Raw genomic sequence first — 18,222 nt, forward strand, 5'->3', positions numbered from 1 at the left:
GCAACTGGCTGGCTGGCGCTCTCACTTTCTTTCGGGCTGCTGCTGCAGAAGGGATTTTGCACCAGACAACTTTTAGGCTGGTAGGAGTTCTGACTACCGCGTCGACAGCAGCAGCAGCAGCAAGACGGCGCTGACTGTAGTGCAAATGGTCGGAGCAAGGTGAGCCGAACCGATCCCGGGGGCTCAGGCAGCAACCTCCGCCCCACGCCCGCCTCTCCCTCCCTCCCAAGCACCCCCTTTTTTGAGGTTTTTGAAGACTTTGGTGATTTTTGAAGCTTTTCCAAAACTTTCCCGACACCGTGCTTCGCAAGACAAAAAAAATCGCAAGACAAAAAAACTCACAGAACGAATTAATTTCATCTTGCGAGGCACCACTGTAGAATTATTAGTAAAAACGATTTAAATATTCAAAAAATTAAAACCAGCGATAAACTAGAAACCTATCAGCATTCTAGAAATCTAAAAAAGCATGTGCCGAAAAGGATACAGGCAGTTCCCCATTTACACGGGGTTTGCGTTCTGAGGCACTGTGCATGTCAGCCTGCCCCGCACCCCTGCAGGGCCAAAACTGGTGCGCCCACAGATGGGGAGTTGCCTGTAGAGTGAAGGTGCCTGCCTGATACGATTGTTGTTGTTCAACTGTTTTAAGGCTTTTAAACAACTGTGGCGTTTTATGTTCATTAAAAAATACATATATCAGGCAGTATATACATTTTCTGAAATAATAAATCAGTCTATCTTCAGGTTTTGCTTCTGTTTCATACTGTTTGGAGAACTGTATCTAGCTGTTTTTATAGTAGGCTTGTGAATTGTCTTTTTAATCTCTGATGGGGGGGGGAGGTTTGGGACGAGGGAAGTTGCTTCAGCTAGGTGGTGGAGCACCTTTTTGCATGCAGAAGGTTCCATGTTAGCTCCCTGACGTCTCCAGGAAGGACTGGGTGACTCCGTCTGAAAACCCAGGGAGATGCTGCCCGCCAGTGTTGACAGCACTGAGCTAGATGGACCCAGTAGTCTGATACTGAGCCAGGTTCCTGTGCTCCCGCCAGTTTCTCTCCTTGGCAAACAAGTGAGCAGCTCAAAGGGCCCAGGCCTGATCTGGCTTCTTCTCTCCCGTGTGCTGATGCTTCAAGCTGCATCTCCTTTTTGTTTTTCCTTTCTCTCCCCACATCCCTTGCAGCTGGAGGAACTACGGAAGCAAAACTCTGGCCCCGGTTTGCTGCCAGGCGTCTCTTCTGTTACCATGGAAACCTCTATGATCATGAGTAACATCCAGCGTATCCTGCAGGTAAAGAGCCTGTCTACTTGAGAGCATGAAGACTAGAACCTTGCTTTTACCTTCAGGTGAAGGGTCACAGCTAAGCGGCAGAGCATGTGATTCGCAGGCAACAGGTCCTGGGTACAGTCCCCAGTGGTGTCTCCTGGCAGGGCTGAGAGAGACCCTGTGCCTGAAACCCTGGAGGAGACGCTGCCAGTCAGTGGAGAGCCTTGGGCACAGATGCTGCCCTGTCCTTCCCTGTTCCTGCTCTGCACCTTCCTTGAGTTCTTTTGGCCAGCTGGAAGTGTCTTTGTTGCTAGCCTGGATGTGGAGCAATCGGTGTAGAGACTTCTAGTCTCCTGTATTATAGCCACATCTGTTGCTCCACCCACTTTTTTCCCTAGCCCCGCCCACACCTGGACAGTTGATCCAGAGGCAAGGCAGCCTTTGGACTGGCAGAGGTTCTTTGCCCCTGTTGGAGGCTGCACTGAGCTGGATACACGCAACTATCTGGCTTGAGCTAAGGGAGCTTCCTCTGTTCCAGTTCCTCTAAGGCTCCACTAGCAATTGGGCTTTTAGTATTGCAGCTCCAGACAGTTTCCAGCCCAAATCAGACCAGGGCCTAGTGTGACGCTGTTCACATGCCTCTTGAAAGCATGCTTGCTTTGGAGGGCTTCCATCCTGAGATGTCAGTTATGCAGATCAAGTTTTATACCTGCTGAAATGGTGTTGTTTTTTAAAGTTGAGTAGAATAGATGGGCTTATTGTATCAGAGTTTGTGAAACTGGTTTTATTCATTCTAAGAGCTTGGATTTCTGTGTTGCATTTTGCTTTTACCATGTATCTTGCTTCCATGGCTTCATGCAGTACAGCTGTCTCGCAATTTGCTTACTAAATAAAGTTTACCTAAGAGGCTTGCTAAAGGGGAGCAGCTCCAAACTGCCCATGTTCTGTCCATGACCATGGCGGAAGACCACAATGATTTCTCTCCTCAAATCTGGGTCCCTGAGAGAGGTTGGGGAAGAGATTGTGGCTGGAGATTGTGAGAGTTGTAGAGGCCAGGACTGCCTCTGACACATTCTGTTTTGCTCTTTGTGCCACAGGAAAATGAGAGGTTGAAGCAGGAGATCGTTGAGAAGAGCAGCCGCATTGAGGAGCAGAACAAGAAGATTGGTGAACTGATTGACCGCAACCAACGGTGAGGGAGACTCTTGCTCACTTTTGATGCTCTATGAGAAACAGCTGGTATTTGTGGCTGAAGCCTAAAGCTCAGGTGGCCTGGCTCAATCCCCAGGCACCCCAAGGCTGCTGCCAGTCAAGGTGGACAGTACTGGGCTGGATGGACAAATAGAGGAATACAGGAATATAGCCAGTGTGGGGTAGCAGTTAAGAGGGTCTGTCAGAGTAAGACCTGGGAGACCAGGGTTCCAATCCCCTCTCTGCCCTGAAGGTGACCTTGGGCCAGTCACACACTCTCAGCCTAAGCTACCTCACAGGCTTTTGAAGATAAAAAAGGGAGGAAAACTATATACCAGTATTTGAGCTCCTTGGAGGAAAGATGGAACATAAAATAAGAACTATTATGATTCTGATATAAAGGATAGAAGCTCTCCTAGGGTGGCTTTTCAAAAGTGAGATCTACATATGATACTGCCTTGATTTATTATTATTTTTCACATGAGAGGATGGAAAGTATCAAATCATGCAAACATTCATGTGTGTAAAAAACAATTCTTCCCCCAGCTATGTGGAGCAGGGCAACCTGATATTTGAGCAGTGTAATAGCTCACTGCAGAGGACCATGAAGCACACCCAGGCAAGGGTCCTACATGCTGAACAGGAGAAGGTAAGCCCTGGCAGTGTGACAGCCACAACAGGAAGGCCAAGGGACTGAGGCTGTGGGGAGGGCAAGTGCTATCCCAGGATCATAGAATCATAGAGTTGGAAGAGACCACAAGGGCCATCGAGTCCAACCCCCTGCCAAGCAGGAACCAGAGCACTCCTGACATATGGTTGTCAAGCCTCTGCTTAAAGACCTCCAAAGTAGGGGACTCCACCACACTCCTTGGCAGCAAATTCCACTGTCGAACAGCTCTTACTGTCAGGAAGTTCTTCCTAATGTTTAGGTGGAATCTTCTTTCTTGTAGTTTGGATCCATTGCTCCGTGTCCGCTTCTCTGGAGCAGCAGAAAACAACCTTTCTCCCTCCTCTATGTGACATCCTTTTATATATTTGAACATGGCTATCATATCACCCCTTAACCTCCTCTTCTCCAGGCTAAACATGCCCAGCTCCCTTAGCCGTTCCTCATAAGGCATCGTTTCCAGGCCTTTGACCATTTTGGTTGCCCTCCTCTGGACACGTTCCAGTTTGTCAGTGTCCTTCTTGAACTGTGGTGCCCAGAACTGGACACAGTACTCCAGGTGAGGTCTGACCAGAGCAGCATACAGTGGCACTATTACTTCCCTTGATCTAGATGCTATACTCCTATTGATGCAGCCCAGAATTGCATTGGTTTTTTTAGCTGCCGCGTCACACTGTTGGCTCATGTCAAGTTTGTGGTCAACCAAGACTCCTAGATCCTTTTCACATGTACTGCTCTCAAGCCAAGTGTCACCCATCTTGTATTTGTGCCTCTCATTTTTTTTGCCCAAGTGCAATACTTTACATTTCTCCCTGTTAAAATTCATCTTGTTTGTTTTGGCCCAGTTCTCTAATCTGTCAAGGTCGTTTTGAAGTGTGATCCTGTCCTCTGGAGTGTTAGCCACCCCTCCCAATTTGGTGTCATCTGCAAATTTGATCAGGATGCCCTTGAGTCCATCATCCAAGTCGTTGATAAAGATATTGAGTAAGACCGGGCCCAAGACAGAACCCTGTGGCACCCCACTAGTCACTCTTCTCCAGGATGAAGAGGAACCATTGATGAACACCCTTTGGGTTCGGTCAGTCAGCCAGTTACAAATCCACTGAGTGGTAGCATAGTCAAGACCGCATTTTACCAGCTTCTTTACAAGAATATCATGGGGCACCTTGTCAAATGCCTTGCTGAAATCAAGGTAGGCTACATCCACTGCGTTGCCTTCATCTACCAGGCTTGTAATTCTGTCAAAAAACGAGATCAGGTTAGTCTGACATGACTTATTTTTCAGAAATCCATGCTGACTATTGGTGATCACAGCATTCCTTTCTAGGTGCTCACAGACTCTTTGCTTAATGATCTGCTCCAAGATCCCGTCCTTGAGTTCACAATCGCTAGTGCAGGTCACTATTCCCCTTTGCCTGCAGGCCAGAAAGAAGTTATGTTTCTGAGCAGCAGCAGCAGCAGCAACAAAATAGAACAAACGATTAGCTAGGTATACATGTACATCCAGGTAAAAGATTCATAAGCTTCAGGTAATCCTTTGAAAAGCACCTCAGGTTGGCATGACGTGAGCAAGCACAGTGAATGTCCCCCTCACTTCCTCCTATGCAGCCAAGAAGAAGGGTGTGAGAGTTTCCACTTCTAGGTAACTGCTGCTTCCTCTGTTGTCTGGACTGAGAACAGCCATTAATGTTAAGTAGAATTAGTTTCTGAAGTTAGCTTATAGTAACAAACATTTGAAGTTGGTGTGTTTGATATTACCCATAGTTGATGTTAGCTGCAGCTCGTTGTCCCAGGCAACACAGCAAACCATGGCTGGGCATAAGTGTCAGGGTTTCTGGCCGCATGAGAGGAGGAGATGTAAGGGGAGAGCATGCAAGTCCAGGTTTGCTGTGGCCTGTTCTTGCTTGGGCATCAGCGTGCAAACCCTGCCATTAAGGGATCTTCCATGCATCTTACCCTGAGGCCGCTGGGATTTTCAGTGATATAATCAGCCCTTTGCCCACAGAATAAGCAGAGTGCTCTTAACACAAAATGCCATAGCCTCTTTTGATAAAACATTCTCCCCTCTTGCTGTTCTTGCATCTGGTGGTGTTAACTCTCCTCTCCTTGTCGCCGCTTTTCTCTCTAGCACATGCCACCACTGGATTACTTGCAATTCCCAGGAACAGCATGCTGCCTCCAACAGTGGAGGGAGATCCTAGCCCTTGTGGCTGTTGGCTGTGTATAGCTTTTCCTGCCCCATTGTTTTGTCTAATCCGCTGCTAAAGCCATCTAACTGTTTGGCCTTCATTTTATCTTGTGGGAGAGAGCTCTGCTGTGTGAAGATGTCCTTTCTTTTGTCTGTCCTGAATTTTCTGGGGAAATCTTTTCTGCTCTCCATTTTATGCACCTTTGTTGTGCATGCTTTCTCCTGAACTAACTAAAAAGCCCAAGGCTTCTGCCTCCCCCCGCTCCTCATAGCCTTGCCAGTAGACCAGTTCTTCAGGGTGTTTCCTGGGTGACTCATTTTTAGCATTTGGGAGCCTCCAAAAGCACAGCTCTTGCATCCTCCCAGGAAAGGTCTTGTGGGCACTCCTTTTTTTTTTAATGATATTTATTAAAGTTTCAAAAAAGGTTACAAAAATAAGAAAAAGGGGGGGAAGAAAAGAAAAAATACAGAATACAGAAAAATAAAAACACTTAAAAACAGATCAATCTTTCCATATCTTGTCTTTCATTTACTTGTTTCCCTGACCTCCTCACACCTCCCTTTTTTGTATTCCAGTTCAGTTAGCTAGTTAGTTCAGCAAATCCTTTCCCTCTTTGTTTTTATCCTAATCCTTTAACTTAATATATTGTAACTTTGGATTCTCACCTGTTAACAAACCATTTTTACATACTCCTTTGTAACATTGCTGCTAAAACCACTTAACTTCATTCTGACATAATTCTATCATTCATTAATTTTGCAGTATTTCTGTAAATAGTATTTAAATTTCTTCAAATCTTCTTCCACCGACTCTTCTCCCTGGTCTCGGATTCTGCCAGTCATTTCCGCCAGTTCCATGTAGTCCATCACCTTCATCTGCCATTCTTCCAGGGTGGGTAGATCTTGTGTCTTCCAGTACTTTGCAATAAGTATTCTTGCTGCTGTTGTAGCATACATAAAGAAAGTTCTATCCTTCTTTGGCACCAATTGGCCAACCATGCCCAGGAGAAAGGCCTCTGGTTTCTTCAGAAAGGTATATTTAAATACCTTTTTCATTTCATTATAGATCATCTCCCTTAATCCTTGGGCATGTTCACCAAAGGTGAAAGAATGTACCTTCTTTACATTTCCAAAATTTATTATTGGGCAAATGATAGATCTTTGCAAGTTGACTCGTGTCATGTACCACCTGTATATCATTTTCATAATATTCTCTCTTAAGGCATTACATGCCGTAAACTTCATACCTGTGGTCCATAACTGTTCCCAGTCAGCCATCATTATGTTATGTCCAACATCTTGTGCCCATTTAATCATAGCGGATTTCACCGTTTCATCCTGAGTATTCCATTTCAACAGCAAGTTATACATCTTTGACAAAATCTTGGTTTTGGGTTCTAACAGTTCTGTTTCCAATTTTGATTTTTCCACCTGGAAGCCAATTTTCTTGTCCAAATTATATGCCTCCATTATCTGATAATAATGAAGCCAATCTCGCACTTTATTTTTTAGTTTTTCAAAACTCTGCAATTTCAATCTGTCTCCCTCTTGTTCCCAAATTTCCCAATATTTCGGCCATTTGGCCTCCATATTGAGCTTTTTCTGCGCCTTCGCTTCCATCAGTGACAACCACCTTGGGGTTTTATTTTCAAGTAGGTCCTTGTATCTTATCCAGACATTAAACAATGCTTTCCTGACAATATGATTTTTAAATGCTTTATGTGCTTTGACCTTATCATACCATAAATATGCATGCCATCCAAATACATTATTAAAGCCTTCTAAATCCAAAATGTCTGTGTTTTCAAGAAGCAGCCATTCTTTCAGCCAGCAAAAAGCTGCTGATTCATAATAAAGTTTAAGGTCTGACAGGGCAAATCCACCTGTTTCCTTTGCATCCGTTAGTATTTTAAATTTTATTCTAGGCTTCTTGCCCTGCCAGACAAATCTAGAAATATCTCTCTGCCACTTCTTGAAGCAATCCATTTTATCCAAAATTTGCAATGTTTGAAACAGAAATAACATTCTAGGCAATACATTCATTTTTATCGCAGCAATACGGCCTAGCAGAAATCTTTTTTCACTTCAGTCCAGCATTTTTCATAATTGTCTTTAAATAAATAAATTCCCATTTTTAGCTGTCATGATAATCCCCAGGTATTTCACTTTCTTAACCACTGTTAAACATGTCTCATTCTGAAACCTCTCTCTCTCAATCTCTGTTAAATTTTTCTCTAAGACCTTTGTTTTTAACTTATTTAGTTTAAATCCTGCAAAATGACCAAATTCTTGAATCAGTTGAATCAGTTCCAAAACTCTTTTAGTACTAGATTCTGGCTCCTGTAACGTCAATACTAAGTCATCTGCAAATGCTCTCAATTTGTACTGTTTGGCTCCGACTTGTATACCTTTAACCAATTGGTCCCTTCTAATCATATTCAAGGGGACGCGGGTGGCGCTGTGGGTAAAAGCCTCAGCGCCTAGGGCTTGCCGATCGTAAGGTCGGCGGTTCGAATCCCCGCGGCGGGGTGCGCTCCCGCTGCTCGGTCCCAGCGCCTGCCAACCTAGCAGTTCGAAAGCACCTCCGGGTGCAAGTAGATAAATAGGTACCGCTTACCAGCGGGAAGGTAAACGGCGTTCCGTGTGCTGCGCTGGCTCGCCAGATGCAGCTTTGTCACGCTGGCCACGTGACCCGGAAGTGTCTATGGACAGCGCTGGCCCCCGGCCTATAGATGTGAGATGGGCGCACAAACCCCAGAGTCTGTCAAGACTGGCCCGTTCGGGCAGGGGTACCTTTACCTTTACCTTTAATCATATTCAACAGGACCTCCAGGACCGATATAAAAAGCAGTGGGGAGATTGGGCAACCTTGTCGTGTCCCTTTTTCTATCTTAAATTCCCCTGTCACCACGTTATTCACAATTAATTTAGCCTTTTGTTCTGAATAAATTGCACTTATACCATTTCCAAAGCCTTGACCTACCCCCATCCCCTGTAGATTCTTCTTCATAAAACTCCAAGAAATGTTGTCAAAAGCTTTCTCCGCGTCCACAAATATCAAAACTGCCTTGGTATTAATATTCACTTGTAATTTTTCTAAAATATTGATTATGTTTCTCATATTATCAGACAAGTGTCTACCCGGGAGAAAGCCTGCTTGATCTTTATGAATCTCTTCCATTAACACTTTTTTTAGTCTTTTAGCCAGAATGTCTGCAAAGATTTTATAATCCACATTAAGCAGTGATATGGGGCGGTAGTTCTTAAGCTGCGTCTTTTCAGTCTCTGTTTTCGGTATAAGTGTAATATATGCTTCTTTCCACGACTCTGGTGCCCTTTTCCCATCCATTATTTCATTACAGACTTCCTTTAAAGGTTGCACTAACCATTCTCTTAAAGATCTGTAGTATCTAGAAGTCAGTCCATCCGGTCCTGGAGATTTACCTAATTGCATATTCTGAATGGCACCTTCTACCTCCTGTTCAGTTATTTTATAGTTCAGCATTAATTTATTTTCTTGAGAGATTTTTTGTAATCCATTTATTTTCAAAAATCGGTCTACATCAATTTCTTTCTGTGGCCTTTGTGTATATAGTTCTTTAAAATACCTCTGGAAACAGTTTCTAATCTCAACTGGGTTCTGTATGTTCTTTCCTTCCACTTCTAAATTTATAATAGCATTTAGTTTTTGTCCTTTTTTATTTGCCAAGGCAACATTTCCCCACATTTATTAGCCGACTCAAAGGTCTTTTGTCTCATTTCTTTAATTTTCCATTCTATCTCCTGATTCATCATTTTCATGTATTGTACTTGATATAACTTTATTTCTCTCAAGATCTCTTGCGACTTTGGTTTTGCTCTCAATTTCTTTTCACTTTCCTTTATTTTCTCCAATATTTTATCCTTCTTCTCATTTTGAATTCTCTTCTTTATAGCATTCTGTTGTATCAAGAACCCTCTCATAACAGCTTTGCTTGCGTCCCAGATTACTCTTTTTTCAACATTAGTGTTCATATTTGTCTCGAAATAGTCTCTCAAGGTTTTTTGGTTACAGATAGGTGGCCGTGTCCTGCCATAGTCAAAATAAAAAAATTTCTTCCAGTAGCACCTTAAAGACCAACTAAGTTAGTTCTTGGTATGAGCTTTCGTGTGCATGCACACTTTCTTCAGTTTTTTGGGGCCTTCTTAGTCACTTCTTCATCTCTAAATAAGGTGTCATTCATCCTCCATCTGAAGGAGCCAGTTGGTGTTAGTTTCATCTCCATCTTCACAGCATTATGGTCGGAGCAGGTTTTTGGGCAAATTTCCACTTTTCTTGTCTTTGGTGCCATTCCTCTAGTGACCCATATTTGGTCAATTCTTGTCCCTGTCATTTTGGCTTCAGAGAAGAAGGTTCCCTCTCTAGCCAAGGGATTCTTTGTTCTCCAGATATCAACTAAGTCCAAGTCTGTCATCTCAAAAAAGGTTTTCGGTAGTCTGCCATCCTTAGTGACTACCTGTCTTTGTGCCTTGTCCATATGTGTAGATTCCACTCCATTCATATCTCCCATCAAAATCACATTATAATCCAAATAGTCCATCAAGGTCTCATGCAACTTTTTAAAGAATTCAGATTTCCCCTCATTTGGTGCGTAAACTCCTGCTATTAAGAATTTCTCTCCTTGTATTTGAATTTCAATTGCCACAAATCTTCCTTGGTCATCCTTAAATATAAATTTCGGTGATAGTCTCTCCTTTGCATAAATCACTACTCCTCTTTTTTTAACTTTATCCGATGAGATAAATTCCTGGCCCAGTCTTTTATTAATCAATACTTTTCTATGTAGCCTTATCACATGTGTTTCCTGTAGAAAAATCAAGTCCAATTGTTCCTTTTTTAATAAATGAAACACACTTTTCCTTTTCTGGGGGGAGTTGAGACCATTACAATTCCAGCTTAATAGTTGCATAGCCATGATGTAGTTACTTTACTTTTCCTCCAACTGCACCAAGTGCCTGTTCCTGCTCTATCGGTGGTATCACCTTCTCTGGCAGTCTTTTAATCCAAAAGGTAATTTTGCTATGTCTAATATTCCTCTTTCTAGTGCTCTTAACTCTTCTCCAGATTCTTTCTGCAGGTCTTCTCCGTGGTCTTTCAAAAATCTTTCTTTGTCGTCCACTGATCTTATTTTTATCTTTCTTCCTTTGAAGCTAAAAAATAGGCCTTGGGGAAATTCCCACCTAAAGATGATTCTGTTGCTTCTCAACAGGGCAACCAAATCTCCATAATTGGACATAAGGTCCAAAAGATATTTCAGAATGTCTTTAAATATCTCCACTTTTGACTGGTGTATTTCCAAAGTCTTCTGGAAGTGCAGACTCAAAATTTTGTCTCTCTCCTCTTTTGTTTGGAGGGTGATCAAACAGTCTCTCACCCTGTTCTTCCCTCCTCTTCTCAGCCTGAAAGCACTCACTATCTTGAAATCTTCCTTCTCCAAATCTGGGTTCCAAAAGTCTGCAAATTCCTGCATAAGAAAGTCAGTCAGATTGTCTTTCTCAAGTTCAGGTACGGCCCTGATCCTCAAATTTGTTTGTTTCTCCTTCAATTCAATCATAGACAATATCAACCTGTGGTCTTCAAGTTGCTTATGTATCTGTGGTATCTTCTTTTCTACAGAAACTGCTATTTTCTTTTTTTTTTAATAGATATTTATTGAGGTTTCAGAAATTATATAAAGAAAACAAACAAAACACAGACAAAAAAACAAGTATAATTTCGATCCCTTATTTTCTTATACCTAACTTCGCTGACCTCCTCCTACCTCCCCTTTCTGTATTCCAATTTCAAATTTTTTATTCAGCAAGTCCTCTCCCTTAATTTCATTTAGTTTTTTAACCTTTCTTTTCTTTTAACTTAAACATTACTGTTGTAAACCACTTAGCTTCTAAACCATCATCATTCTAACATTCATTAATTTTACAGTGTTTCTCAGCCCTTCCTTCAATTTGTTTTTGATAACCTTATTTTCATTTAGTTTGGTTCATTTAAGAAAATAGGAAGAAAAAGAAGAAGATCCAATTTTACCTTGTCCAAACTTAAGCATCAAACTTATACATCAGTTCTTATTCTTAAAACATTTTTTCTAAGGTCGACCAAAATTCCCTTCCACGAATTTCCCAATTTACATAACAGTAACAAACAAAAAAATAAAAATAAAAACGAAATACATTATAGTTATGAACCCTTTGGATTCCCAAACTCCACCCCCCCTTTCCCGGTTTCAGCCCCCAACAATGTCCATCAGTCTTAATCTACTATTGGCCTGGAGATCTCACGTCCGAGGCTCTTGATAGTCTCTCAGTTCCTCTCTGCCGGTCTTTTTGATGGACCTTGATATTAAACACCAAATCTTGGAGGAGCTCCAGCCCAACAGTGTCCATATTTTTTCCAGCTAGGCCTCTATACTTAAAAGTAGAGCCTATGGGGTGTTCCATTTCTTGTTTCTTGCTCCTTTCCAGTTCAAAAATCCCCAAAGCTCTAACCTCCACCTTAATCACATTTGTAATCCTTAGGTCTTCTGATCTCCACATAAGAAGATCTCTCCATTTCTCGATCTCCAATTCAGGCCGGGCTTTCCACATCAGATTTTTATTTTCCTTTATTGCCATCATGCCAGGCCTCAAAGTAGAACTCTCTTTTAACATCTGCACACCAGTTCCTCCTTCCTTTTCTTCAAGGGCAACATATGTCTCCTTCTCCATATTCTCAAGACTCTCGGATTTCTCTATTCGTCCAGTTAAATAAGCTCCTTGTTTCCAATCCTTATCCAATCCAAGAATGTTATTTACTGTTAAGTCCAGAGTTGAAACATTTGTAACCATAACATCAAATTGGCCTTGTAACTTTCCCAAGAGAACAAATGCTCTGTCTAATTCAGCCTGGATTTTCTCTCCTCCAGCCATTTCTGTAATGTCACTAAGTCCCTCTAGGGGGATTTTAGTTCCTTAATATTCTTTTCAGCACGAGTCCAGAAATCCAGTTATTTTGTAACAGCCCTTCCTTATTGTCAACAAATTGTAACAAATTGTAACCAGTGTAACCGGCAGAAGCAACAAATACAGGGTTCTCTTTTTCTGTCTTGACAGCTGACTTGACAGCTGTCAAGCTCTTCAATACTTCATCAACAGGCTCTCTCACGGGGCGATCCCGGGCCCGGGGGGGGTGGAACTTCAGCTCTCAAAAACAGTTCTTAATCCTCCAGTAAAAACTTGTAATATCAAATCGTGAAATTAAAATCTTTTGCGAAAAAGAAAGAAGAAATTCTCTCGACCTTAGCTAGCAGGTCCTTTGCTTTATATTGTTTACAAAGAGGGGGGGCGGACTTCCTTTTTAACCCTTCCCCGCTCGTTCCTGATTCCAATAAATTTTTCTTTAAAGTTCCAATTTCCGTATTACTCACGGGTTGATGTTTTAAAGTCCGAATGTCCCAAGGAAAAAGTTGGCGCTCTCCGATAATGGCGTGCGGCTTCACTCTGCAGATGAGGGAGTACTCTCAGCACTGCACCGCACCCCGTCCCCGTTCCGAAGCCCTTAGAAGGGCTCCATCACGGATTGGGGGGGCGCAAATGGTGCCCGCCGAGTCATTACGCTCACAGGCTTCTGGGCCTGTGATTTTAAGGGTCCCCGCGGCGGCAAGACCCAGCTCTGCAGAGCCGATTCCCTCCGGAGCTCGGAGGGAATCCGCCATTAAACGATGGTGTCAACCCGGAAGTCCTGAAACTGCTATTTCCTTTGCTTCTTCAGCTGTCTTTCGGGTCAAAGTAGATTCCTGTAGCAGTTTCTCAATAGTTTCTGTATTAGTATTTACCTTCTGTCCCAAATTGTTGATACTTGTAGTATTTTGGTCGATTTTGATTGATGCTTCAGCTACTTGTTTACTTAGTTTTTCCAGAGATTCATTAATTTTGCCTAATGCTTGAGCTAAAACATCTTTGGGTGTCATTTCTTTAGGTTTAGGTTGTACAAATGCAGCCCCTGATGATACAGAGGGGCCAGATGTTGAAGCTCTTCGCTGAAGCCCAGCGTCTGGGCGAAAAGATCTACCAGACCTCGTTGTTTTTTCCTGAGGCAAATCTATCTTTTCTTTTCCATCTGCCATAACACTCTAGTTAAAGCACAAGGTCAGTCCCACGGCCAGAATTTGTTTTGAAGTGGAAAATTCCTCTGGCCCAGTTGTTATTGTAACAATTTCAAACTTCCTCTAGGAGGACACAGTAGCAGTCAAAAGTTGTTGCCTTAAAATAAATAACCTTTTTTTAAATCCCCCAATTCACAAAATAGACAACAGTTTCAATTTCAGTTATTTTCCAGTTACTTTAGAACCAGGAGAAGCCAGCCAGAAACATTGTATCTCACTTGCAGAGTTAGCTGTCAAAAAGTACTCTATTCACTAACAGTGCATTTCACAGTACGGCATTCTTGTTGTCCAATGGCAGCCCACGGTGGATTTTAGCTTCCTTTTCTCTCTTTTTGCAGGGAAATACAGTTCACACCTTTCCCCCTCCTCTCCTGCAGCCAAGGGGGGAGATCGCTTGTTTTGATGTTAGAATTATAGTTCTTTTCAAGTGTCTTTCAAGGTTTTAGCTTACAAGTTCATTGCTTTGCTCTATTTACAAAGAACGGAAGGCAGACTTCCTGTTTATGCCTCCCCGCTTTGGTATCAAATTACGTCTTTGTTCTCCTTTATTTCCAAAATTTGTTTCCTTTATTTGTTCTCCTTTATTTCCAAAATTAACCTACTCAAGAGTAGTTGTTTTTGTAGCCAGATTATCACAGGAAAAAGGTAACACTCTCCGGTAACGTCTGTGCGGCTTTGCTCCACGGAAGAAGCAGTTGACTCTCAGCACCACGCCACTTCCCCGCTTCACTCCAGAGCCCGTAATTGGGCTCCTTTGCAGAATGGGGGGGGCGCAAAAGGTGCCCGCCGAGTCCCACGGTCACAGGCTTCACCCGCCTGTGATTTTTTCAAGAGTCCCCGCTTCGCCGTAGCGGAACAGACCCGATTTGCGCAGAGCCAGTCCCTCTGGATCAGTGAGAGTCCGCCATTACCGATGGCGCCACCCCGGAAGTCCAACCTTGGGCACTCCTTCCCCATATGTTCTCCTGTCTCTTCTGCTCCTTTGCGTTGCAGGTCAGGATCAGCAAGAAGCTAGCGGAAGCCACGGCGCAGATCACCCAGCTCCAGCTGGAGCTGGCCCGTCATCAGAAGCAGGAGATAGATCTCCACTCCCAACTGAATGGAGCCCTGACAGAGTCGGAGAGGCAGAAAGCCCAGGTCGGCCGACTCCGTGCACAGCTGGCAGGTAAGGGAAGCTGAGAGGAGGCGCTGAAATGGCAGAAGAGCACTATCCAAGCACATGCAGAGTAGTTTTATCATCCTAGGAAATTCTTTAGCTTGCGGGTAGGGAGCCTGTGGCCCTCCAAGTATTACTGGCCTTCACCTCTTATGAAGCCCCAGCAAGCGTAGCCAGGGATGATGGGGTTGGAGTCCAGCAATCTCTGGAGGTCCTGCTCCTTAGGGCCTCCTGCAGTGTAGCTGTTAAAAACTCAGACACACAATCTCCAAAAAGACTCTTGACTTTAATTCCATCTGTTTAAAAAAGGCAAGCTCTTGATCTCTACAAACTTGATTGATTATATTTCTATGCTGCTTTTTGTTGAAATGAATCTCCAGCTTACAAACAATAACATAATGTAACATAATAGAAAATGGGTTTGTGCAGATTCTGCACCTTCCTTGCCCTGCATGCAAGAGCAGAGCGGTGTAAGAGTGAGAAGAAACATGTGATATGTCTTTAAAGTTACACGGAGGCCCCATCCACACTATACAGCATTATCATGCCACTGCAGTCAGGCATGGCTTTCTCCCAAGGAATCCTGGGAAGTGTGGTTCGTTCCTGCTGCCAATACAGTGGTACCTCAAGTTACAGACGCTTCAGGTTACAGACACTTCAGATTACAGACTCCACTAACCCAGAAATAGTACCTCGGGTTAAGAATTTTGTTTCAGGATGAGAACAGAAATTATGCTCCGGTGGCGTGGCAACAGCAGCAGCAGTGGGAGGACCCATTAGGTAAAGTGGTACCTTAGATTAAGAACAGTTTCAGGTTAAGAACGGACCTCCAGAACGAAATAAGTACTTAACCCAATGTACCACTGTAGTTGTGTTGAACTGGAGAGCCCTGCTTAAGCAGCCATTTCCAGCATAGTTTAACAGTTTGGGACTTGTAGCTGGGGGTGATGGCAAACTGGGGTTTCCCACCACCTCTCAGCTCCCTTAACAGAATGTTCTCAGTTCCCAGAATGTTTTGTGGGAAGCTGTGAGTGTTTAAAGCATATAGTGCAGATGGCACGGTACTTAGGCATAGCTACAGCAGTGGATGGAAACAAGGACTTGCATTGTAACCGGCTCTGTGCCCCACCTCCACAGAACTTCAGAAATCGTCTGACGACATGAAAAGCAGATACCAGGAGGAGAAGCTGAGTGGGAAGAAGTTGGATGAGAAGGTGGCAGCCCTAGAAGAGGAGCTGGTTGATCTCCGCGTTAAGAAGGAGAATCTGGAGAAGGTAGTGCCCAGGGGTGGCAAAAGTCATCACCCGAGGCCAGAAGTGGCTCCCTGGAAAACTCTCTCTGACCCTTAGGATTCTCCCAGTGCCACCCCTCCCCCCAGCTTTGCACCCTTGACTGTTCTTTGCCTCCCTGGAAGATGCCCTTGAACTCTGATCATGCGTCTTCTTTCATTCTTAAAGGGAGGATTGAAAGGGACAAGTGGGGAAATTAACGTGTGTTGCTCCACTACCATCATCCCTCTTATATCATCTGGGTTATGACACTGCCCTTGAATCCTTGAGGCAAAGGCTTTGGGACATCTCACATAGGGACCTGCAATCCTGATCTTATGTAATTTGTAGCCTGGTCGCAGCTGGAATCCAATGCGGGTATGACTATCAAATATCCTCATACCTTAGGAATTTGTCTGTACCTACCTATCGTCGTTTATTTACCAAAGCCAGACTAAATATATTTCCCTTGGAAGTTCTAAATGACAGGCTGAGAGGCATCCTCTATCAGAATAGGCTTTGTTTATGTTCTCAGGACATCGATTGCATGAACAAGCAAGGGACCAACTGATCAATCCCCTAGTGGCAAATTTTCCAGGAAAATCTGAAGCCTCCCATATTAAATACCTTTTGGAAGACAGGTCAAATGATATTACACTGGCCATGGCAAAGTTTCTTTCGGAGGTTGTAAGAAACAAATATCATTATGCTGTAGATAAAACAAATGACTGCCTTGGTTTCTTCCATCTGTCTGGTTGTTTTAACTGTATCTAGTTTAGAAATTGTTTTGTGGATCTTTGGACCACAATAAAGTATAGATAGTTAGATAGTTAGTTAGTTAGTTAGTTAGATAGATAGATAGATAGATAGATAGATAGATAGATGATAGATAGATAGATGTCATTATGACACCACAGTCTACACTGTGCCTCATTTCCAAAGAAACACAGACTAAGTGCCTAGACCCCTGGAATCTTGCACTGGTCAGAGATTGGGGTGGCATTTGTTGTTGTTGTTGTTGTTTAGTCGTTTAGTCGTGTCCGACTCTTCGTGACCCCATGGACCAGAGCACGCCAGGCACTTCTGTCCTCCACTGCCTCCCGCAGTTTGATCAAACTCATGCTAGTAGCTTCAAGAACACCATCCAACCATCTCCTCCTCTGTCGTCCCCTTCTCCTTGTGCCCTCCATCTTTCCCAACATCAGGGTCTTTTCCAGGGAGTCTTCTCTTCTCATGAGGTGGCCAAAGTATTGGAGCCTCAGCTTCACGATCTGTCCTTCCAGTGAGCACTCAGGGCTGATTTCCTTCAGAATGGAGAGGTTTGATCTTCTATGGGGTGGCATTTAGCCCCATATTACTAATTACTAATAAATTATTATTATTATTATTAATCATGGGAGCAGCAAAGAGGGTGAAGCCTAGCCCTCTAGAAATAACAGGTTGTATCTAAGGTACTACAAAGTGAAAGTCACTTAGCTGTGCCTGTGTGGCTGAGTAGGGATTCAAACCCTGGTCTCCTGAGTCCTGGTTAGAGACCAACCATTACACAGTACTTTCATCAGGGGCTGCAGTCGTTTTTGTGGCAAATAATCCCCCCTCCCCTCCACTTGTTCCAGACAACAACTTTGAGGCTGCTGGAGAGTCAGGAGGAGCAAAGGGGGAGCAGCAGCACCGAGGAGGAAGGACCTGCGGGAAGGAAGCAGCCAAGTGCCGCACCCCTTTATGGGGATCCCCACAGCAACTCTCTCCGAGAACCAGCACCAGTGGCATCCCCTGCTCCTTTGGCTAATCTGAAGGAAAGCTCAAGCAGTCCTCCATCCACCGCTCTCGAAGGAGCCCAAGACAGTCTGCTTTTTGCAGCTCCTGAGGCTCATTCTTCGGAAGCACTGGTTGAAGAAACACGTGCAGCCTCTGCTTAAACTGCAAGGCCGCCTCTCAGGCTCTCCGCCAGTATTGAGAAGGAGAGGCAAAGCACTCAGGGTGAAATGGACACAATAGAAATAATTTTGAAATAATTTATTTATTTTTTACTTGCATTTTCATTCTTTGGGTCTTTGGCTAATGTTTTCTCATTTGCTTCTATTTCCTTTCTAATTTGATCGAGTTTTTCCTCTCTAATTCTTTTTTGTATTGCATCATGTTGTATATAAAAGCCTCTTATGAAAGCTTGCTTGCATCCCATATCACTCTGATGTATGTTTCTTGTGCCATGTTTATTTGAAAAAATTCCTTCAGAAGTTCTTGTGCTTTGTTCATTATCTTTTCATTGTTTAAGATTTTTTCATTCATTCTCCATCTTCCCAAAAACTTTGAA

The 18,222-nt window shown here is 43.4% G+C and overlaps 1 protein-coding gene across 2 annotated transcripts in view; it reads left to right on the forward strand.

The window, feature by feature from the left end:
* LOC309523885 (FK506-binding protein 15-like) overlaps positions 1–18,077 on the forward strand; it is a 46,416-nt gene extending 28,339 nt beyond the window's left edge. For both annotated transcript variants that reach the window (XM_082208110.1, XM_082208109.1), the window contains exons 16-21: positions 1,178–1,285; positions 2,359–2,453; positions 2,999–3,101; positions 14,478–14,649; positions 15,778–15,914; positions 17,525–18,077. In XM_082208110.1, the coding sequence (XP_082064236.1) occupies positions 1,178–1,285; positions 2,359–2,453; positions 2,999–3,101; positions 14,478–14,649; positions 15,778–15,914; positions 17,525–17,827 (918 nt within the window). In that variant the 3' untranslated portion in view covers positions 17,828–18,077. The remainder of the gene's footprint in view (positions 1–1,177; positions 1,286–2,358; positions 2,454–2,998; positions 3,102–14,477; positions 14,650–15,777; positions 15,915–17,524) is intronic.
* The last annotated feature ends 145 nt before the right edge of the window (positions 18,078–18,222 follow it).

The sequence above is a fragment of the Podarcis vaucheri genome (assembly GCF_965113315.1).
Source record: "Podarcis vaucheri genome assembly, chromosome: Z".
In the NCBI taxonomy this organism is placed as follows: domain Eukaryota; kingdom Metazoa; phylum Chordata; class Lepidosauria; order Squamata; family Lacertidae; genus Podarcis; species Podarcis vaucheri.